General features: G+C 64.2%; 3 protein-coding genes across 6 annotated transcripts in view; 1 reads left to right on the top strand and 2 right to left on the bottom strand.

Moving 5' to 3' along the window:
• The first annotated feature begins 3,155 nt into the window (after positions 1–3,155).
• On the top strand, positions 3,156–5,902 carry RNF223 (ring finger protein 223). The gene is made up of 2 exons (XM_032864041.1): positions 3,156–3,637; positions 5,127–5,902. Exon 2 carries the CDS (start codon positions 5,134–5,136, stop codon positions 5,857–5,859), a length of 726 nt encoding a protein of 241 aa, XP_032719932.1. The 5' UTR covers positions 3,156–3,637; positions 5,127–5,133; the 3' UTR covers positions 5,860–5,902.
• A 1,354-nt stretch (positions 5,903–7,256) lies between these two features.
• On the bottom strand, positions 7,257–17,651 carry LOC116871329 (tyrosine-protein phosphatase non-receptor type 11-like). Its single transcript, XM_032864023.1, is given in 17 exon segments — positions 7,257–7,391; positions 7,474–7,558; positions 7,771–8,033; positions 8,138–8,286; positions 8,512–8,579; positions 8,682–8,836; positions 9,564–9,695; positions 9,930–10,067; positions 10,461–10,546; positions 10,801–10,897; positions 11,051–11,164; positions 11,361–11,437; positions 11,440–11,479; positions 11,561–11,747; positions 12,454–12,651; positions 13,727–13,923; positions 17,307–17,651. Coding segments are annotated over 17 exon segments (2,466 nt in total).
• Positions 17,652–19,951: 2,300 nt separating this feature from the next.
• Positions 19,952–22,791, bottom strand: part of AGRN (agrin) — a 33,201-nt gene continuing 30,361 nt past the window's right edge. For 2 of the 4 annotated variants that reach the window (XM_032863104.1, XM_032863106.1), the window contains 4 exons: positions 22,589–22,621; positions 22,123–22,347; positions 21,577–21,680; positions 19,952–21,213 (listed from right to left, as the gene is read on the bottom strand). In XM_032863104.1, coding sequence (XP_032718995.1) covers positions 21,056–21,213; positions 21,577–21,680; positions 22,123–22,347; positions 22,589–22,621 — 520 coding nt within the window. In that variant the 3' untranslated portion in view covers positions 19,952–21,055. The remainder of the gene's footprint in view (positions 21,214–21,576; positions 21,681–22,122; positions 22,348–22,588; positions 22,622–22,791) is intronic. The other 2 variants (XM_032863105.1, XM_032863107.1) reach the window with 1 other exon arrangement.

Raw genomic sequence — 22,791 nt, 5'->3', positions numbered from 1 at the left:
CCATTCTCCCGGCTCCCGAGTTCGTCTGCTCCTCAGCAAGCATGAAGCCCGCCTGCACTACCGTGGGGGGGGACCGTCAGCCAGGCCGACGTGGACTTCGCTTCCCCAGGAGCAGAGACGTGCTGTCCTGGGGACCACCTCTCGTTCCTCGGTCCCCTCAGTCTGAAGAGAAGGGGACCCAGAAGGAGGTGGGGAGGCCAGCTGATGGTCCCCATCAGCTTCAGGGACCACGGGGAAGGGCGAGGACACTCCACCGCCGATCTGTGCCCATCTGGGAGGCTGGGCTTGGGAGCCAGGGGAGAATGGGCAGGTCCCTTCAGATTCCCTCGTGTTCTGTAGCCCCTTGAGGTCAGGCTAGCCTGTCCCAAGCTATGGATCCTTGTGGGGTGGGAAACAGACATGGGAAGAGATTCCCTTGTCCCTGTTCCCACCTTTGCACCAAGCATGGCTGCTAATCTGGGGGACAAAACAGGAAATGCAGAGCCTTGTCGGACCAGGAAAGCAGGTCCAGCCCATCAGGCCCTGGAGGCCCAGGCCAGGCACAGATGGGGGTCTCCCACCCCAGGTCTTCTCCATCTCCTGCCACCCTGAGGTACAGCCTAGAAACCCGGGGATATCCCAACATCTCCCTGTCCCTTCCCCAGAGGACCCCCCTCCCAGCCCCCAGCCTCAGCTTTGCCCCACCTTTGGCAGCAAAGACAACTCTGAGTTTGACCCTACAGCCCCCTTCAGCTTCACACTCAAGATGTGTTCCCCTGACCTTCAAGGCCTGGGGGCCTGGTCTTTGGGGCCCTTGGTCTGCCAGCGTCCCCCCTGCCACTGGGCATCCCCTGGGCCTGGGTGTCACTGTCCTTTAGGCCCCCAAATGGGGAGTAGAGTCACTGGGATTCCAAGCCCCATCACCCTGATGGGTCCTGCTCGTTCTCCCCTGGCTCCCAAGCCCAGCCTCCCAGATGGGCACAGATGGGCTAGAAAGCATGTGAGCGGGTGCAGTGGGGTGCAGGGCACCTGAGCCGGGAGCGGGCAGCTGGTAGGGTCAGGCACCTACACTAGGGTTCCTGCCCTTACCTGGACTCCAGCGTTCACGTAGGAGGCCAATGTGAGGCCTATTTCAGGAGCCATTGGCTTTGGCTGAAACAGGCCAGTGGGGCATCTGTCCCCTTCTGAGCCCCCACCAGGTCAACTGCTGTGGGGCTCCCCCACACCCGAGGAGAGGCGCATGTATGGGGGATGGGCAGTTGGCACAGTCCTGGGCTCACGGCCTGCGGGCCGTTCATTGATTCACTCAGCGCTGGGAGAAGCCCCGAGAAGTGGCGAGGTCAGACGTTAGCAAGAGAAAGACCTAGAGCTGCCTTAGGAGGTGGGTGCACAGAGGAGGACTGCGTGGGGCCTGGGAGGTGATGTGAGGGCAGAGGTCCTGGCCAGGAACCTGGGCACGAGACCCCAGAAGGTGCTGGCTGCAGAGAGATGGGGAGGGGCCCCGAGTTGACCTCAGGGGACGTGGCCTTCAGCCCTGGGCGTGGCAGGGGCAGGACTGGCTGAGTCCACTGATGTCCCCCCAGGGCAATGCTGAGCCCGTCCGGAGCCCGGGGCCCAGTTTCTGCCCATGTGGGAATCGCAGCCTGCACGTGTCACAGTCTCTCCAGCATCACAGTCCCCAGCTGATGGGGGTGGGGCAGCAGAGCAGCAGACATTACCCAGCACTGGGCAAGCACGGTGGGGGGAATCAGCCCTCACACCCCCAGGCCACCTGGGTCCCAGATGAGTCCGGAAGGGCTTCTTTGTGCAGTGGCCATTCTGTGTGTCCTGGACAGCACTTGGGGGTTGAAGCCCATTCTGTCCCAGTCCTGAGGTGGGGGACCACAGCCAGAGTGGGCCCTGGGGCTACAGTCCTCTCACCTGGCCAAGCACAAGCTCTGCGTCCAGCCCTTGGGGACTCAGGGCCCCACATCTCAGAGCCACAGGACAGGGGTGGGTGGCTCACTGGGAACCTTGTGTTCTCCCCAGCCGAGTCCCAGGGCGGTGGGGCCACACACACATTGGAAGCTACGCTCCCCTCACAGGTGTGTCTGCACCGGCATCCGAGTGGACACACTCGAGATTAGCCAGGTTAGCCTGGGGGTCCACTAACACGGAGGACATGTGCAGCACTTGCACCCACACGGCACAGCTGCCCACCCGCCGGGATGGGGGATGAGCAGGTGTGTGGGGACCAGATGGGTCACCAGGTCCTGAGCTGCCAAGACCCCAGTGCCCAGGGCTGGGTTCTGCTCCCGAGCGGGGAGGCCTGGCCGCCGCCCCAGATGGCACATTCCTCAGGTCTTCCCTTTGCCTCTGGGTGCTGACTTGTCCACCAAGGAGCTCAAGTGACCTCAGAACTTGAACATTCCCAGGAGCCCTCAAGGGTGTTCTCAGAGCAAAGGCACCGAGGACACTTCCTGGAGGCAGCATGTGACCCCGAGTCATGATGCCCTCGGGAACCAGAACCCCGTCATGCACAAGCCAGGCCTAGGCCACACAGCAGCTCCCCACACCGAGTGCCCAGCCCCCTCCTTGGGTCCCTCGCTCCTCTCCCCTGGCCAGCCAGCGCACCTCATCGCAGGCGCTGGATCCCCTGGTGGGCTCGGCGCTGTTGGAACAGCGCATGCTTGCGAGGGACACAAGCCCACTGCCGGCCAGACCCCAGCCCCAGCCCCGCAGCCTCCACCCAGACCCCGCCTTAGCCCCAGGCCTTTGCATCTGCTGGGCCTGGGGTCTGCAGGGGTCCCACACTGACTGGAAGCAAGATGTCTGGCCTCCCTGGCCGTGCTGGGGGCTTCCTTGGGCTGAATTCATGTGTGTGACTGAGGGCACCCCCAGGAGACATTCACCCAAAGCAAGTCCTGTGGCCAGTCTCATCCCTGACTCACGCTCACCCCGACTCCGCCCCTTGGGGGTGCCCAGCCCTGACCTCTCACCCGCCTCCTGGGACCCAGAGCGGGGAGCTCCCTCATGCGGTGAGCACTGCGCTGGCACAGGCCGGAAGCAGGCTGTGTGGGTGAAGTGGGGGTGCTGCTCGGACAGGCCCTTCTGGGAGCCCCCGTAAGCGCTCCGGTGCCACCAGGACCTTGAACAGGGTTTGCGAGTGGATCTGTTTGTGGAATGGCTGCTCCAGCATCCCAGGGGCTGCCAGAGGAAGGGTTTACCCTGGCACCCAGCACCCCCAGACCTGCCCCAGCCTCACCCCAGGCTCGGATCTCTCACCTCTGACTTCCCGCGCTCCGCTGCCCAGCCTGCCGGGGCGAGGACAGCAGGCCAGCCAATCCCAGAGGCCCCAGGCCACACCCCTGGCTGGTATGACCCTGAGTGTATAAATACACCTGCCGGAAGCCGGCACCCAGAGAATTCACACCTGCTCCGGACAGTTCTCGGCCTCTGGAAGCGTGCACACAGCCCCCTGAGCCCCGCTTGCCTGGGACAGAGCAGTGGGCACACCTGCCAGACCAGTGCCACCAGGAAGGACAGCGGCTGGCGGCCAGCCGGGAGGAGAGGGGCCAAAGAAGCTCCCGCGGGACAGGAGCGCTCAGAGCCTCACAGCCTGGTGGTGCCCAGCCTCGAGGACCATGCTCGGGCCTTGCTGACGACCCCCAGCCACCAGGTAAGGCCAGCTCAGCTGGCACTCGCCTCTCACTTGTACAGGCTCGGGGCGGGGGGGGGGGGCGCTTGCCTCTGAGGAGGGCTGAGACCTCAGTGCCAAGGGGCTGGTTGTGTGGGGCACACGGGCCTGGAGGGGGTTAGCCTGTGGTCCCCGCCGCTGACTATGTTGAGGTTGCTGCCTAGCCTGCGGCCACCACTGTTCCCAAATGGGGTGACATGTCGTGTTGCAATGCTGGGAGCACTCGTGACATCACAGTGATGTCACTGTGACTCATGGTGGTCAGAGTCATCACACAGCAACACCCGGACCTATACATCACCACAAGTCATCGCCCACCTGGGCTGATCAGCAAGGTAGGGTCAGGGTCACCTCTGGGGGGTCCTTCTGGGCTTCATGGGGTCTGTCCACTGTCCTCCTTACCTGTCCTCCTCCGGGCAAGACCCATGTGGCAGGCCAAGAGGCAGGGCTGGACAGGGCCCGGGTCAGCAGGCAGGTCACCTGAGCCTTGCCAGGGAGACAGAGGCAGGGCCCCCTGGAAACGGAAAGCGCGTCAGGAGGACGGCAGCTGTGTCCCTGTGGGACCCTGCGGGGTGGTGGGTCATCCCAGAGGATGGCTTGGCTCCTCCACCTCTGGCTCCTCGGGCTGAGGTGTATTCTGGGTCCTGAGGGCCAGCAGAAAGCCCTCATCACCAGCCAGACAAGCTGGCCCTACAGGTTCGGGCGAGGCTGGGACACAAACCCTCCTTGGGACACCGGCCCTCACCCCTGTCCAGGCCCTCCTCGACTTCCTGCAGCCAGCCGGCTCACCCTGGCCCCCAGACAGAGTCCTGACCCTCAGCCAGCCAGGCGTGGCACCCCACCCTCCTACAGTGGCCCGAGAACTGGGTGTGTATCAACCACGTCAGGTGCCTGTGCTGGGATCCGTGTTCAAACCCACTTCGTCCAACCCAGAGCCACCCTCCTCCAGGTCCCGCTGACCCCTTGGCAAGGTGACCCTGGCTGAGTCGTCCCACTCTCCAAGCTGCCGTTTTTGTACTGTGGCTGCTGTGTATCCCGTGACTGGCACAGCTGGCAGAGCCCAGAGGTCAGCAGCAACTACGGTGGGCCATGCCATCCACTGTACTTATGCCCGGGTGGCACTGCTAGGTAGGACAGGCTCAACAGGAGGTGTCCACTGAGCCGTCAGCACGACACCCTTGTGCACGCGGCCTCCAGTCTAAGACCCTTGGCCAGGCCTGGAGCCTCCCCGCGCCCCGGGACGCTCACCCCTGTCTTGGCATGAGAGGAGGTGAGGGAGGGCAGGGTTACAACTTGAGCAGAAGGACCCTGACGCTGGTACAGGGAGGACTTTCTGGAGGTGCCCACAGGTGGGCAGTGTCCTAGGGAGCTCTGTGGCTGGTGCTGCGCGAGAGAGACACAGAGCGAGAGCAGACTGTGCGGCAAACGGGTGGCCTGCGGTCACTCACGGTGCTCTCCGTCTGTCCCCCAGCTCAGTCATGTCATCGGGCCAGCAAGTGTGGCATACAGCCGTGCCAGCCCTTGGTTGGACCAGCCCCATGGCCCCTGTGCCCAGGTCCCCCAGCACCCCTGGCTCAGAGAAGGCGGCCTCCCCGCTGGAGTGCTCCATCTGCTTCTCGGGCTATGACAACATCTTCAAGACGCCCAAGGAGCTCTCCTGCACACACGTCTTCTGCCTGGAGTGCCTGGCACGGCTGGCGGCCGCCCAGCCCACAGGCCGGCCCGGCGGCGAGGCTGTGCCCTGCCCCTTCTGCCGGCAGCCCACGGCTATGCCGGCGGCCGGGGCCCCCGCGCTGCGCACCAGCCGCCAGCTGCAGGCCAGGATGGCGGCACACCTGCGGCGGGAGGAGCCCGTGTGGCTGGAGGGCACTAAGCTCTGCTGCCACCCGCCGCCCACCACCCCCGGCCGCCCGGCGCCCGGCTTCGTGTGCGTGGACGTGGGCCTGAGCAAGCCCGCGGAACCTGCTGCGCCCCCGCCCGCCCCGCGCCCTGCCCGTCCCCGGGGCCGGCTGGCCCGCTGCTGGGTGCGCTGCAGGGACTGGAGGCGGGTGGCACTGGTCACTGCCCTGCTGCTGGTGCTCTTCTGTGTGGTGCTCTGGCCCGTACAGTGCGCGCTCAAGACCGGGAACTTGCGCTGCCTCCCCCGGCCGCCTGCCACCGCTGCCACCGCCGCCTTCTCTCCTGGACCCCTGGCCGACAACTAGGCTCGGCCACCCTGGCCCCAGCTCCGGCTGTGGGTCCCCCGCCCTCGGCTGTGGTCCCAGGTGCGGCAGCTGTTGGGAGCCAGTGCCCCAGAGAGGCCCCAAGGTCTCTGAGGACCCCGTACCCATTTGGCTCACCGCCTCCCTTTGCCGTGTGGCTCGATCGGGATGGACCGACAAAGGGGTCCCCGAAGCTCCCAGGAATCACAGGCTCCCCTGGGCGCCAGAGACCACCTTCCTACTCCAACCCAGACAGCCGGCCTTTATGACGGCTCCTCACACACTGTGAATCACCGGCACTTGCGGCCCTTTGCTGAGGGAAGGTGCTCACCATTTCTATTCTGTTTTCACATTTCACCCACAGCTCCTTACCCAGACCCCTTCCCCAGGCAGGGCTGGCCCCTTCCATTGGGTGAGGGAGCTAATCCTGCCCTCTGACCAGGGGGACCCAGTCCTCCAGGGCCCATCCAGAACTGTACATTTTTAAATAAATTATTTTGTATCCACATTTGGTAAGGGGTCCTCACTCTGTGTGCCCTCCTCCCCACGCCACTGAGCCTCTCCCTCCAGAAAAACACGGTCTGCCCCTGTCTCAGAGAGCTGTAATGTAGAGGACACGCCCACTGGTTTGAAATCCCGGCAGCCCCTAGGGCAGAGAGCCCCCAGGTTCTAGGGTGTCCAACTCCTGTCCCCTGTGGGCTGTGGATAGGCTGGAGCAGTCCTGCTCCCTACCCAGAACTCTGAGGCCCCCCCGGAAGATGGGCACCTGGGGCAGGGTGGGTTGGGCGGGAAGGGACAGGGCCTCGGCATGGTCCAGACCCCTCCTCCAACACTCCCCAGCTGGTCACCCCACCCCAAGAAGTCTGGACCTCTCAGACCTGCCGAGAGTCCTGACAAGAGGGCCAAGGAACCCTGGGACCCACTGCCTGCGAACCAAGGCCTAAGGATGCACAGAAGCAGAAGTGGTGACCACCAGGGTCCTCCAGCAGACCCTCCAGGGGCCAAGTACAGGGGCTCGAGGGATGGGCAGGAGTCCCTGTCAACCCCCACTGCCATCCCTGCTGGTTTCTACTCTCGCTGCCCCCCCGCCCCCGACTCCTGCACCACCAGTTAGCATGGCGAAGGGAGGCCAGGCTGGTTCTGGCTCCCCAGTCCGCAGCCTCCTTGCCCCTGACCGGGAAGCCCAGTACTTCCTGCTCCAACCAGCTGGGCCTCTGGCTAGGCTGGGCTCGGGAGGCTACCCAGGGAGACCCCCCCGGGGAAGCTGGGTCCCAGACCCTAACAAAGACACAGAACTGAGACCAGGTCATTTTACTGAGGGTACCAAAAAGACACAGGGCCATCCGTGATGGGAGGAGCACAGACAACACGCCAGAGACGCCACAGCGGTCACACACCAGTCACGCACGCATGTGAGCCTCACCCGGGCACACGAGGTCGCACACGTGCTCACAGGAGCATCTCACGTGCACCCGCGCAATGGCAGCTCTGAAGCGGAGGTGGGTGCTGAGGACGAGGGTAGGGGCAGGCAAACCCTGATGATGGCCCCAGTGAGGTCAAGCACAGACTGGCCACTCATGACAAACATGTGGCACACACGGGGTCACACGTGGTCACCGTGCGGTGCAGGCGGTGACTGGCGGCCTCCCACACCGAGAGACACACCACAGCCCTGAGGCCCTCCCGCTCCTCCTTCACCTGGCTGCCCCGGAAAGGGCAAGGCGCTCGGGTCTCCCCACTGCCCCTCCCCATTTCTAGGCGTCCAGGCCACGTTCGGGAGGGTCTGAGGGCTGGGGGAGACGCGGGAAGAAGCTGCCCTAAACACGGTCCTTCCGAGGAGCGCCCCGGCCCGGCGGCCCCCCATCCCGCGCGGCTCCGGCCCCCACCGGGGCACGCGCACGCGGGCACCCTCACCGCGCGGGGCTCCGCAGGTTCTCGTACTCGCCGCCGGTCGCCTCCGGGATCCTGCGGGCGGAGACAGGGCTCGGTCGGCGCCCTCGCGGGATCCCGTCCCGCGTGCCCTCTTCCCCCCGGGACCCTGGCCCGGCCCGCTCCGCGACGACCCCACTCACGCCGCCGGCGCCCGAGACGACACGGGGGCAGGGGGCAGCGTTGCGGCCGGGGTCCGCCGACCCGAGGCCCACGTTCAGGTAGTAGGGCTCCTCCGGCGGCCGGCGCTGGGACGAGGGGCCGTCGGTCACCCGGGGGTGTCGCCGCAGCCCCCCACGCCCGCTCCACTTCGCCGTCGGCCCGGCCGGGCCCTGCCGGGCCCCGCCCCCACCTGCTTGCGCAGGCGCAGCTGCTCGGCCTGGATGTGCCTCTGCAGCGCCAGGTACACGAACTTGTACTGCGCCCCGGTCTGCACCATCCCCGAGCGCTGCCGCCGCACCAGCTGGATGGTCCTGGGCACGTCGATGTCGCAGTGCAGACCTGGGCAAGGGCGCGCTCAGGGCCGGGAGCACGGGGCGGGGCTAGCGCGGGCCGGGGCACGGGCCAGTGCCCGGCGCGAGGGGCGGGGCCGAGGCACGGGGAAGGGCCAGGTGCGAGGGGCGGGACCAGAAGCTTAGGGCGGGGCCGGGGCTGGGCGCGAGGGGCGGGGCGGGGCCGGGGCACGGGGTGGGGCTAGGCTCGAGGGGCGGGGCCGGGGCGGCACACCCTGCCTGCGGAGGAGGTCCACCAGGATGTCAATCACGATGATGGTGCCCGTGCGTCCGATGCCGGCGCTGTGGGGACCGACCCGGGGCCTGTGGCTAGTTTACGGGAGGAGGCCGTGGCCTGCCCCGGGTTGCACCTGCCCTGCCCGCCTACCCCGTCTCCGATCGCACCTGCAGTGCACCACCATGGGTCCAGCCCCCGGCATGCTGCTCTGGGCCCTGTTCACCTCATCCAGGAAGCCGAGGACGCCGGAGGGCTCGGCCGGGACCCCGTGGTCTGGCCAGCTGAAGTACTGGTAGTGCTCCACTGTGCGCCGCGGCTCCTCCTGGGCGGGGAGGGCGGGTGAGCTTCCCCCGGGCCAGTCTGGGCAGTTCCCAGGTGGGGCCAGGCCGCAGGGCCAGAGTGGAGCCGCTGTGAGCCCCAGGGTGAGAGGGGCACAGGGCAGGACCGGGAAGGAGGCAGGCAGGGTTTGCCAGGAGTGACCAGCAGGGTCAAGGCCGAGCAGAGGGGATGGGAGAGAAATGCGGGATTCTGAGGTTGGGGGCTCTAGGACAGCCCCAGGCTCAGGCCCCTGGGAAAAGGAAGAAGGAGCAGTGGGTGAAGGAGCAGACCATGACCTCTATTTGAGAAGAGCCAAGTGTGAGGGGCCGACAGGGCCCCCAGGTGGTTAGACATGAGGGACAGGGTGGGTGTGGGGGTCGGGAAGGAATCTGTTGCTGCCACAGAGACAGGTACCACCGGCCCCTTGATTCTACTGAGGTGGCTCAGGGAGAGACCAGGGAGGGAGGGACCATGTGGGCGTGAGGCCACCCTGGGGCCAGGCAACTGGGACCGGGGACTTGGGGTTGAGAATGGGACCTGCCTGTGAGCACTGCCCAGCAGAGCCCTGGTAGGGCCTGTGCCCACTGGGTTCAGAGACATGAATGCAGTCGGCCAGGGGGATTGGGTGGAGCCACGTTGGGGCGGGGAGGGGGGGTTCTGCAGCTCAGACCTGGGGACTTCCTGACTACTGTGACTCTGGCCCCTCATGTCTTGTGGCCTTCTGGGCTCACCTGATCTGGCCGCCACACCTGCAGTTCCCGCACGCAGTAGCCCTGGGCTTGGTACTCTGCCAAGTTGAAAATACGCACACGGCCATATTCTTGGCTGCCCTGCAGCTCGGGCCAGTACCGGAAGCATTTGTTCTGTGGGGGGGTGCATTACACCAGCTGTGCTGCAGGACCGCCAGCACCCGTGCCTGGTGCCCCAGTGCTGCACATGCACACACAGGGGCTTTCCAGAGTCTCCCTCACAACACACATGCCCACATACCCCCCCAGCATCCCAAAGGCTGAAGGAGAAGCGAGGCTGGGCCAGCCACCAGCACAGGTCCACATGAGCACATGGTGGGGAGGGGGCTGTCAAGCCCGAGCTCCTACCCGGCCTCACTCCACCTCCCTCGTGGCCATGACAATGACCCGCGTGTTCTCCTGGTGCACCATTGCCCAGAAGGCAGCCACTGTGCTTTGCAGACAGCCCTGGGCGGCGATGTACACCTTGCCCGGTCCGTGACCTGGCTTCTCCGGATGGCTCCGTAAGGGTGGGTGTGCCCACAGTTTCCAGGATTTAAAGTGCCAGAGGACAGTGCACGTCTATGCAAATGACGTGCAAAGCAGCACCAGCTGGCTCACACGTGGCCCCTCCTGCCCTAGGCTAGGGGGGTGCCAGGGACCAGGATTTAGTCCAGCCCACTCTGAGGACACACTGGAAACCGACACAGCCCCTCTCTCCCAACACCGTCTAGTGTCCTGCCTGGGTCCACGGATCATGGGCACCTGGATCTTCTTGGGCCTGCCATTGGGAGCTCCAGGTTCGTAAGAGGGGGAGAGAGTGACCGGTGTGTGGCCGGACACGGCTCTTATGTCCTATCGGAGCCAGGCTAGGCCATGCGCGCAGCTGGCCTCTCGCACACCCACCCTGATGTAGTTGGCGTTGATGTAGTCGGCTCCAGGCACAGTGTCGTCCCCATCACGCAGAGTGACACGGGTGGTATCAACTGGGAAGGGAAAGCTGCTGCTCAGGTCTCCAGGGGAGATGGAGGGAAGAGGGGACCTCACCCACCTCTTTGCCTGTGGACCCCGGGGTGAGCAAGATGAGGGAGGAAGGGGCCCTGAATGCAAAAAGGAAAAGTCACACCAGCAGAGGGGCACAACCCCCTGCCTCCACCTCCCTGGGGCCCCTGCTTGCCAGATGGGCCCCACACGGGACAGAGCCCTGGCTCCCTAGCACGGCCCCCTGCCTGGCCCTCACAGGGAAGGATGTTCTTGTAGCGATTCTTGGGCTTGTTCTCCAGCCGCTGCCCCTCCTTCCGGGGGTACAGGAGCCGACATTCCTGCTGCTGCAGCATCTGGTTGGGGGAGGTAGCACGGAAGCGTCAGCCTGTTGTCCCACCCTTCCCCAGAGCCTTTGGTGACCGTCCTTCCTCCCCTAAGCCTCACCCCTCTGCTGGCCCTCGCCCAAGCCCCAAAGGATGGGAGTCTATGGCGTGGGGGGCGGGCACCTCAAATTCTTCCCAGAAGCCCTGCTTGGCCTTCCCGCCGGCATCAGTGGGCCCGCTGAGCTCTTGCAGTCGGCTCTCGATGCTTGTGGCGTTGATCCTCGTTGCTTTGAGGGGCTGGCCGGGAGAGCGCGGCGTCCACACTTAGCAGGGTCCAGCAGACCCCAGGGGCGGACCCCACAGTTTCCCTGAGGCCACCCTGCCCCAGCACTGCCTAGTGCCCTCTTCCCTGGTCCTGTTGTCCCTTGGGCCGTCCCCACCCCAGGGACAAAGTTCACTTTGGATCCCGAGGGTCACATGCCTCCTGGCGTACCTGCTTGAGCTGCGCCACCGTCCCCGACTTCTCCACCATCGGGTTCTTCCTGTAGCGCTCCGCCAGGTCAGCCAGGGGTCGAACTCTTCCCCTCCTCCCACGTCGTACTTCCCATCTGGCTGTGGGGACCGCAGTGTGGGGCCTGGCCACTGCCCACCCCCTCCCCCAGCCACACCCCTGTCCCTGCTGCCACACCCCACCTGGAAGTGGATCATGATGTGTGTGACCTGCGGCTGGAGGGCAGCCTTCTCAGGCCTCGGTGTGAGCACGGACAGCACGAAGCCCCCAGGCTTGCTCTGACTTTCCGGCGCCAGGAAGGTGCCTAGACGTCCTTTTTCCATCAGCAGCTGCTCGGCCTCCTTGCCAGACAGGTGTCCATGGTACCACCTGGCCCAGGGTGGTGGGGGTTGGGGGGGAGCCCTGGTGAGACTGGGGGCTGTGGCCGGGCTAGGTGAGGGGACACAGATCCACATGCAGCCAGAAGCCTCCAAGACACAGACACAGACACAGAGGGAGACAGACGGACCCACCCAGATCTCAAGGGCCCAGACCGTACCCTCACTCAGGCCAGCCTCAGCGAGCCCTGACCAGCTCTCTGACTCTCCCCCTACCCAGGAGCAGGCAGGCCAGAGGCAAGCCAGGTGAGCCCGGCAGGGCCGAGGGTGGCCACCAGGTGGCAGTCTGGTCCCCAGCAAGGAGGGACGGGGCCACCTCAGACCAGCTCCACCACCCTGCCCTGGCAGATGCGGCTTCTTCAGGTCTCAGCAGTGCACCAGAAAGGCTGAGGCTGGAGGGCACTGCTCGTCGGAGTCACCAGGCAGGAGGGCGGGCATCACACTGGCTGCAGGGCTCCAGCAGCACAATTTCACCCCTGTGGCCAGGGCCGCGGACCTAGAGGAACCTAGAGGAAGCCCCGGACCTAGAGACCCTGGGGAGGGGGGCCTGCAGGACGCTCCCTCAGCTTGGCCGCAGCTGTGCCCAAGCCTGACCCTGGCCACGGAGGGCAAAGGAAACCCGGAGGCCATGCCCTACAGACACGGACACTCACATGCCCACTCGTATGGACACTCGCACACGTGGAGCTGCCGCTCACCGCTCAGAGACAGGGTGCTGGTAGCCCGGTGGCTGCCGGAGCTCTACCGGGGCCCCGCTGCGCTCACGGAGCAGCCCCCCACGCTGGCCTGTGTAGTGATGCACCAGCTCGCCCAGAGTGGCGAACTTCTCCCCTCCGTAGAGATCGTAGTAGTCGCCCGTGTTCTGGACATTGATGTGGGCCACCTCATTGTGGCGCCTGGAAGGCAGGTGCACTAGTCACTGCTGTGGGGGGGCAGGTGCACTAGTCACTGTCGTGGGGGGGCAGATGCACTAGTCACTGCTGTGTGTAGGGGTGCTGCTCCCACCAATCGCTTCTTCCCATCACCACCCGCAGCTTCCAGAACAGTCCCTGAGCTTTCCTGTGCTGATGTCTCCGTCTCTGCTGCTCCCCTACCAGGAACAACCAGGGCCAGGCCCTTCCCCATCAGCCAGTGTGCGAGTCCCTCCCGGGGTGGCGGGTGTCCCACCTGCTCCCCAGCGAAGTCAGGACTGGGCTCGCAGCCCAAGGCCTGCTCTCCCTTGGCCTGGAGGCCGACGCCGGAGCAGCCCTCTGCCATGGGCTCTGCCTCACCCCAGGCGGCCTGCCTGGGGGCTCCTGATGACCAGGCCTCACGGCCGGGAAGCCACCAGGAAAGCCCCAGGGAAGGACGGCAGTCCCTGCAGCGTGAGAGCTGACGTCAGTCACACCTGCTGCCTCAGGTGTGGCAGAGATACTGGAAAGATCTAGAGACCTACGGGAAGCCCCCTCCCCAGATGGCCTCTCCTCACCGACCGATGCCGACCTGGCTAGGGCCCATACCGGTCCGGCTGCTGCGGCCCCTCCCCGTTCCTCCTCCCCACACAAGGGCCTTTCAGGGCTTCCGGCCTGACTCCTGGTGGGCAGCATCCCCAGGAGATGGGGTCGTAAGGACAGCCATAGAGGCCCCCCCCCCGTCCACAACAGCTGACCCCTCAGAGGGTGGGAGGGAGGTCCTGCTCACTCCTTACCTCTCTGAGCCCTTCCCAAGCCCTTTTAAGTGACCCCCTCCGGTCCGGAAGCCACCTGGTCTGGAAGGCCAGATTTCCACCCACCCTTGCTGAGCTGTTGGCTCCCCTCCCCACACAAAACACAGATTCTTGGGTATCTTGTCCTGAGCGGGTGCCCTCACTTCCAGGAAAATGCCCAGCATCCTTCTGGGAAGACGGGGAAGACTGATCCTCTGTCCCCCCGTTGAGGGCGGAGCCTCAGAGCCGAACACACGTGGCTATCGCTCCCAGCCACCGTCACCCACCTGATGGACAGTGTGAAGCCCCCGGGGCAGCTCTTGCTGGGTCTCACCAGGAAGCTCCTGTGCTGGCCCCTGGACAGGAGCAGCTTCTCTGCCTCAACTCCACCAATGTTAAGGTGAAACCACCTGGAACGAGCACCACAAGTGGCCACGCTGCAGAGCTGGGGTAACAACTGAGTGCCCTCTGGGCTCCCAAAGTCCTGGCCGACACGCAACCTCCCCCATGGGGCCTGTTGTGGGCCGGTGCTTATAGCCCGCCATGGGCAATGGCCACCGGCTGGCTCTGAGGGCTGTGGGGAAGGAGTGGGGCCATGGGGTCCCAGGGACAAAGATGAGCAGAAACATCCCTGCGGCTGGGGAGGGGGGTGGGGGCGAGTGGGACAGACGCCATCCAGCACCCCCACACAGCCACCATTAGGAACCTCGCCTCGAAGTCTGTGCCTGGTGCCTCTGGCCCTGCCAGGGCATCACAGCTTGGCCAAGGTACTCGGGGCGCCCCTGTGTCACCCAGGGCCTCCTTCCTGCCCTCAGGGCCCTGGCAGCAGACCCTGTCAGTTCCACCCCTCCTGGTGTGGTGTTGGCCACCGCCTGCCCTCACGGGGCACATGCTGCAAGCCCAGGGACGCCCCCAACCCCGGCGTTTGTCACTTAGCCCTCCCAGAACAAGAGTGCCGTCCTCCTCGGGGGACCCGGGGGCAACTTTTGGTCAAACAGCCCAGCGGGTAAGGCTGCCCGGGAAGGCCTCCTAGAACAGGGGATGCCGCAGGGTGACCTCCAGAGCCAGCCACAGGAGAGTAGGCGGGGCCACCAGGAAAAGGGCAATGGCTTCATGCTGTCCTTGGACCAACGACAAGACCGTGCGGGGCGGGGGGGAGTGGAACCCAAAACCCTTCCAACCCCCTCTACCACAAGCCCCCTACTCTGCTGCAGCACGTCGTCCACCCAGGGGCCCTCCCCGCCCAGCCCCAGTAGCCTCAGATTCCCGCTCGAGATGGGCAAAGCCCAGAGCACTGGGCAGCGGTAGAGGGTGGAGGCCCAGAACCAGAGCCGCAGAGAAGGGTGAAGGCACCTGGCTGTCCTTTCAGGGACTCTCAGTCGTACTTCCTGTCCCCCTCTCCTCCCCACAAACTGCCCCTGGGTCTATCAGGTGGAAATCTCCAGGGGTGGGGCCCCCGTGAGGCTGCCGCCACTCGCACCACCGCCCTCCTGAATCCCGGGCTGACGCAGGGCCTCACATCCCCCAGCCAGACCTGACGTGCAGCTGAGTGCCCGGCAGACCAGTGAGGCTTGCTGCCCCTGGCCAAGGGGGTGGGAGGAGGTAGGGAGGCTACAGGTCCTCATCTCCGATCCCCGTACCCGCTCTGTGCCAGGGCCCAGGGTCACCTCTGTGCCAGAGAGCTCCCGGCTCTGTGCTGGGTCCGTGACTCAGCTCAGCTTTGGCGACATGGTCTTGCAGTGCCAGGGAAGGAAGGCAGGTAGGGTGAATGGGGGCATACTGGGTTCCCGGCAGGTCTCGAGGCCTGGGCCCTTCAAGGCCCAACTAAACCCGGGCCGTGTTCAGGAGCCCAGGAACAGCCCAGGCTACCTAACCAAACCAGCCTGAACCTGTACTGGCCACTGGTTGGCCTAGCTCCCTGTGTGGCCTTGCCCCAACCCTGGGACCCTGGGAGACACAGGAATGGCCTGTCACCGCCTACACCGGTGATACTGGGGCTGGACACTCCTGCAGGGCAGACACTGTCGTGATGGGGAATCCGCAGTCCATTGGGGGAAGGGTTCCAGGCCTGAGGACCCCGGAGCACAGACAGTGTCCTTCTCCATCTCCCTGCCCCCAGGCCGCAGGCCCTGACCCTTCTGGTACAAGAGGAAACCAAACCAAGCTCCATCCTGTCTATACAGAACCAAATTAAGCAGAGATATACCTTCTTCTCCGACCCTTGGAACCGCGGGTGAGCCCAAGGGGGCTCTGCATGCCCACCACCCCACCATGGGGCCCAGCCCCCTCCCAGGCATCAGTATCAGACGTCTGCATCTGGCCCTGCCCCACAGTGCTGGAGGCCCCTGGGTGAGCAGTGCTGATGGACATGCCCATTGACCCACCAACCACAGGGCCACAGGAAGGGGACATGAGGTGGGGGTGGACACGGGGGACAGACCTCACTGTCCAGACCTCAGAGGGATGTGGGCCAGAGCAGTAACAGTCCAGATGGTCAGCACAGGGTGGGGCAGAGAGGGGTTGGCAAGAGCGGTCAGAGCCCCACCCGGGGCTTTCCCAGGCTGGAGCACGGTCACATGCACATGAAAGGGCCTTCTCTGAGCACCAGAACTTGCCTGGGGGAAAATTTAAGAGTGAGGCTGAAGGGAGTCTGAGGGTCATTCCAACCAGACCTCAAAACCCACTCCTCACTGAATTTGGGCTATTATCACAGACAAGTTCCTGAGATCCAACTGATTTCCACTATTTCTGAGCTAAGAAGGCCCATGACCTTGACGGAGGCCACTGTGCCTAGTTGCTTCCTCACGACATTCTTCCTAGGGATCCTGGGACCCTCATCACCGAGGTGCTGCTGGTGGGATATGGGGGGAGGCAGGGGTCTCTGCCTGGGGCTAAGGAACTTGCCCCTTAGGTCCAGAGACACCCTGGGTACCCTGAAAATCAGACCTTGTCCAGCCCCTCGCCTATCTAGGAAGTCGCTCAGGGTCATAGCATGACCCCTCCTGTGACCTCCTGCCTCACCAAGCCCCCAGTGATGTGTCCCACACCTGTATGAGCCCCCATGGACACCCACATGCATGGTTGAGTCTGAGCTCACACACGTGTGCACACATACCCACAGAGCAGGGATCCAGCAGAAAGGGCACGAAGGCCCAGTTCCCAGGCCCTGGCTCAGGGCCCAGTTCCTGTTCACGCTTCCCACTTTCCCTCTGCATGGAGATAGGAAGCTGGCTTGACCTGCAGCTGCCTGGGCTCTCAGGTCCCTACCAGGGAGCTTGTCCCCTAAACCTGGCTCTTAAGAGGGTCTGGAGGAAAGATGAGACCATCTAGAGAGGGCTGGTCTTTGTCATTAGGTACGGTCAGGAGACCAAGACTAGAGCAGAGGAGACTAGACCCTGCAGGACCCCTCAGAGCTCCTGCCCTGAGGAGTGCTAGGGAAGCAAGGTTTACCTGCAGCCGGCAGAACCCAAATCCAGTGGCCAGAAGGGAGCCTGGAGCAAGGCTAGGAGTCCAGGGGAGGGAGAGTGGGAGGGTCTGACTTTCTCTTGACACCGGCTGCCCATGCTAGGCTCCAACCACTGCCACCCCCCACCTGCAGGGCTAATTCTGTTCCCTGGGATCAGGGTACATCTGACCTTCACCCAGGCCATCCCCCACCCCCATTAGAAAGGGTCCCTTTCAACTGCTTGGGTGAGGCCCGCCCTCGTGGGCCTGGGACCCTGGCCTCGTGCCCTGGCCCTGGAGAGAGGTCTGTGCCAGGAGGTCAGGCCCGGGGGCAGGTCTCGGCGCTACCCGTCGGTGCCCGTCGGGCCCGAAGCCCATCTCCAGGGCGTCGCGGAGTCCAGTCACCTAGCGGCCCTGGCTCACCTGCACGAGGTCATGTCTGCTCCGCGCTGGGCGCCTGGCGGGTCCAGGCGGCCGCGCCCTCGGGCCACTTCGAGAAGGCCCCGCCCCTAGGGCCCCGCCCACCCATAGCCCCCGCCCACCCAGAACCCCGTCCCTGGCTCCCTTAAAGGCGCAGTGTCCATACTTCTCCTCCGCGTAGAAGTTGGGATGGAGTCGACAGTGTTCGAGGGCGCCAAACTTGAGAACCAGGGGATCCACGCGGGCGTCCCGGGCTCGCAGGGCGATGGCGCGGGGCGGCCGGGACCCGGCGAGCCCCAGTCTGGCCAGCCGCCTGCGCTCACCGGCGCTTAACCGTGATAAACCCATCAGTCCCACAGCCCCTGAGTCCCAGAGTCCGCAGGCTCCCCCCCCCCACCAACCCCGCATCGCCTCCTTCACGGGAGGGGGCGGGGAGGGGAGGGGCTGCGCTCCCTTCCCGGGGAGGTGGGGGTAGTCTGAGCTAGAGGAGGAGACCCCTGAAGGATGGCGCTGGGAGGATGGGTGGCTGTTCCAATGTGATGACCAGTGGACCACCTCTTACTCTTTCGGCCTTGGGGGGTTTCCCGCCTTTCCTCCCCACCTCTGCCACCCACACTAGACAGTCTCCTCCCTTCCTAAGTGATGCTTTGCTCCGGCTCCAGCTGCCCCTCATCTGCTCGGTTCCTGTCCCACGGGGGCCAAACCACCTTTCACAAGCTCCTTGCTGGGGAGCAGCACCTAATTCATCTGGGCTCCCAACCTTGAGATGCCCTGGTAGGGGCTTCAGGGCCCTCTCCTGTTCAGCTGCTCTCTTACCGCCTCCTCAGGAGCAGTGCACCAAGGCAGGAAAGCTTCTCCAAGCCTGCAGCTTCCCAGCCTGGAGCCCAGATCCCCGCCCAGTGCTGCGGAGAGCAGGTCAGGGCTTCCCCTCCTGCTCAGCGGGGCCACCTCACCTAGCCACCCGTGGGTGCTGAGGCTCAGCAGTGATTGTCCTGAGAGCCCCTCCCTCTGGAAGCATCAACTCCCAGACACTTCTGGCCCCCACCCCACCTTCCCCTTGACCTCCCAGTGTGAGAGCCTCTTCTCCCTGCTCGAGGATCCCAGAACAGCCCACCTGCTCCCTTATGTTCAGCATCCCCTCCCTCTGGTGCGACAGGCCTCCTGGTCTCTTTCCAGTTGGCTCTCAGCTCCTCAAGCCCAGCCCCTCCAGGTGCATTAGGGTTGTACCCACCCAGGTGCTCCAGGGCCTTCATCACTGCCCCACCCCCCAGCCCAGCCCAGCCCAGCCCAGGCCCCTCTGCTCCGAAATCCCTCTCTTCTCTTTAGCCGGCTTGGGCCCCAGCACTCTGTCCGACACAGCAGGAACTCTTCTCAGGAAGTCTGACCCACTCTGGCTCAAACCCCTCCATCTCTTCAGACAGATCCCCAGCCTGACCCGGCCCCACAGGATCTGTCCTGCCTGTCTTTGCCTGGTCCTACCACCCTGATGGCCTGTCCTGCACCCGGGGCCTCCACCTGTCTGGGCCAGGCCTGCCTTCCTTTCCACGCAGGACGCCTTCTGTTCAGCGGCAGGGCCCTTGCACTGATGTAAGGATGTAAGGATACCCTCCTAGCCACCTCAGGCCTTCATACCCTGGCTCCAGCAACTTGCTTACTCTCAGGTCTGGATCTGAGCGCTAGGGTTTCCTGGAGCCTCGGGCTGGGCCTGCCCCTTGTGCCCTGCATCACCACCTGTTTGTCCCTCCTCAGCCCCTTGGGGTTTAGGCCCCATCTCCCAGCCCCAGGACCCAACAGCTGACTGGCACAGGACATCCATTCCACACACATCTCCAACAAACAAGTTAAAGAAGAATGGATGAAAATGTGCAAGCCCAGGGTCTAACAGGTCATCCCCTGCGGGGTGGGTATTTGTTTTCTTATATTCATTTTCTGCTTTTTTCCTGTTAACAAACAAACAAAAAAAAAACATAAAAAAAAGAACAGAGTTACCCTTTATAAAAGCCAGGAGTTCCAGAAAGGAAGCCACTCAACTCTCCCTTCTTCCCCTGTTCCTTGTTAGAGGCTCACAACTGCTGTGGGGCTGGTTGGTCACAGCTACCAGGGACCAACCCATCTCAGGGTTTCCTGCTTCGGGTCTCCCAGCAGAGCCAATGGTTGCCCTTCCACCTGGGCAATGAGAAAGGCTGCCTGCCCGGCCCCCATGCACCCTGGCTGGACCCCCAGCCCTCCTACCCTCCACCTACCCTGCCCCCCAACCCCTCTGACCTCAGTCAGTACAATCTGCCCACTCTTCATAGTCCCCTTCCCATCCTGCACTCACGTACAGATGTAGGAGATGACGTGCAAACAAGCAAATGCATGCACCGGGCCTGCGGCCTGCAAGGCCAGTCACCTCCAAGGCCACCTCGTGTGTTGGCCTCCACGGCCCCACCCCATGCCTAACAGGGTGCATGCTGCAAAAAGCAGCCCTACACACCTCAGGGCAAGGCCCTTTTCTTATCCAGAGCACCCTAAGGGAGCTTGGCGCCTGTACTGTGTCACAAACCTGAACAAGGAGCTGCGGGAGGGGAGCCAGCCAGGTGGGCGGTCCCTGAGCTGGGCAGAGCCCAGGGATGGCGTTTGGTGTGGACAGACGCCTGCACCTCTTGTAAAGTGTTTAGACTTTATTTACGGTGACGGACACAAACACAGACACAGACTGGAGTTAGTGACATGACATATGGGGCTCCCTCCAGCCTCTGGGCTCCCTCCCTGTGGGAGGGTGAGGGGTGCCACCCCACAGGACGGCAGGGTGTAGGGGGGGAGGGGAAGGTGGAATGGGGCATAATATTGCAGTTTTCTCTGCTGCCTCTACACCCACCCCTTGGCCTTGGTCTTGGACGACACCCCTCGTACCAGAGCCAGAGGGAGAGTGCTCAGCTGCCCTTGGGCCAGGACAGGAAGGATGATGGCCCTGTCACCCCAGGTATCAACCAAAATCAATGCATAAAGGTTGGTGGTCAGGCCCAACATCCATCCTTGAGAGGGGGATGCCAGCTGCCCAAGCAACAGGCAGTGGACATCGACCACACCATATAGCAGCCCTGCTCCCTCTCAGAACGCCTAATGAGACCTGCAGTGTCAGGGAGGGGACACAGCTAGGTCCAAGCTGGCTGGGGACACAGGCAGGGCTAGCTAAGCACCCAGGTGCCCTGACCAGGTCTGGGCCTGGCCTCTGTTCTCCAGCACTCTGGGCTTAGTGGACATGATTGAAGGGAGGGGTACAGTAGCCCCAACAGTAATGTAACATTGGTTCTAAGTCACAGTATTGGCACGGGAGGCCTGGGAGGAGCCGGGCTGGGCTCGAGGTTTGCCCTGGCCTACGGCACATGCAGGAGGGACACCTCAAGTGGGGACCCAGGAAGGCCTCCTAGGGCTTGCGGGGAGGAAAGGCCCCCTCAAGCCCCAGCTTGCTTGCCTGCTCTGGGGACACAGGCCCAGCCCAGGTGGACACATGGAGGAGGCAAAGCAAGAGGGGTGAGATGCAGTGGTCCAAGGTGGAGGGGCACAAGGCCTCCATGCTGCCTGCGCCATCTCCCCCTGCAAGTCCCGTGACACAGAGTTTATCTGTAGTTCTCTGCTTGGACGGTAGGGAAGCTGGCCCAGCAGTCCCTCTGGCCAACACATAGGCAAAAAAACCATATCAAAAAATCGATGAGTTTACAAAAATAGAAAATAATGACAACAGGGTGCGTGGTGGGCTGCAGTGTGTCTCATGGGGCGGCACAGGGCCGAAGCCCCGGCTTGGTGACAGCATCCTCCAGCAGCTGCAGCGGGCGCCGACCCACCACCACATCCCGGAGGCAGCCCACAAAGCCTGTGCTGTAGGCCTTGGGCAGGGCCTGGCCCGTGGGCAGCTTCTCCAGGCCACCTGCAGGAAGACGGAAGGCAGGCCACCCAGTTGTGACTTCAGGATGGGCAGTCTGGGGCACCAGCCAGCAGAGAGACCCACGGGTACTCAAGAGACCATGAGTTACCCAAGGACTGTCACCACCCTGGGGGGAGGGGGACCCCGTGACCAGGAGACACGCTCCAGCCTCCTGGCCCCACGGTCGCCCAGGGAACTGCAGGGCCTAAGACAGGAGGGGACAGGGCCCTACCCTGGCCAGCTGGTCTGCGGACCCGGACGGGCTGACTCAGGTAGCACTCAGTTTGCAGCCCCACGGGATGAGGTACGTCCCTGATTCTGAGAGCCTTGGGTACCCCTTCCCTGGCCTCCCCCCAGAACACTTACCCAGCCACAGGGCTCCATCTGTGTCTAGCTGCGTGGCACCCAGCGGGGAAGAGCCAGTCACAGGGGCCTCGTTGCCCACCTGAAGGGAACCTTCCCTCTGTTCCCTGGGGGTGTGGTGGGGTGAGGCCATCATCAGCTGGTTCCAGAGGGCACACCTGCCACCTCCAGATCCTCAGCCCCACATCCCTCTCTCCTGGAAGTCCCGCCTGGGGGCCAGGATGAGGGGGCACTGATCCCCAGGAGAGTGCCTGGCTAGGGCAGCAGGGTCCTCACATGGGTTACACTTTGCTGTAGGGGTGACCAGGCTCAGACAGCATCTGGGCAGACCAAGCACTCCTCTTCCAGATCAGGGAGTCGCTGGCCACAAGTCTTCTCCTTTGTCCTCTTGTCCCTCCCCCAGCCCTGGGAGTGGCCTCAAGTCGGGCACTTAGCCCTGCCCCCACCTCAAACCTGGGCCCTGGCTACGAGTGACCGGGAGTGCCCGGGCTGGGCAAGTCCAGGCGCCACCCGCCGCCGTTCTTGGCATGGCCCGGGCTTCCTGCTGACCTGTGCGCCCTGACCCGCAACCAGCGGTCGGTGTTGACTGGGACGGTAGAGCGCAGCACCACGGGCTGGGAGCCCAGGTCGTAGGCCAGCTGCAGGCGCCCGTCCACGATGGCCAGTGCGATGTAGTCGGCCCGCTCTGTGGCCTTGCCGCTCCACAGCACCAGCCCCTGTGTGGCCTCCGTGCGCAAGCTCAGCTCGAAGTGGCTGGTCTGCAAGGCCTTCTCGCTGCAGGGGAGAGACTGTCAGGGCCTCCGAGGGCGGCTGGGGATGGGGCGCAGGGGATGGGAGGGCAAGGGCCATGATGGCAGCTGCAAGGAAGCCCGGAGAGCCTGGACGGGCAGGCGGGCGCATACCCGCATGGGACAGACAGGTCGAGAGATGGACAGCAGGAGGTGGACCGGACAGGCAGACATACACACAGAGGAAGGAGGCAGACAGAGAGCGGGGGTTGGGTGCCACTGCTCACCTGGGAAGGGCCCCGGAATCCGGAGCATCAGGACTTAGAAGCCGGAAGAGAGGGGAAGCAGGTGAGCAGGGGACAGACAGGCTGTGGTATAGGGTCGGGGCGGGGGGCGGGTGGTTCCAGGCAGCCCTGCCCCACCCCCCATCCCCTTTTCGGCAACGGAGAGTGTGAACAAGCACCCACAGAAGATACACAGGCCACGCAGA

Source organism: Lontra canadensis, unplaced genomic scaffold (genome assembly GCF_010015895.1).
Source record: "Lontra canadensis isolate GAN:19392208 unplaced genomic scaffold, GSC_riverotter_1.0 scaffold25, whole genome shotgun sequence".
In the NCBI taxonomy this organism is placed as follows: Eukaryota; Metazoa; Chordata; class Mammalia; order Carnivora; family Mustelidae; genus Lontra; species Lontra canadensis.
Note: the sequence above shows the minus strand (reverse complement) of the source record. Positions and strands in the feature narration are given on the sequence as shown.

What these genes read in the sequence shown, in the direction of transcription:
- RNF223 (XM_032864041.1), top strand. Translation starts at nt 5,134, where the DNA reads ATGTCATCGGGCCAGCAAGTGTGGCATACAGCCGTGCCAGCCCTTGGT.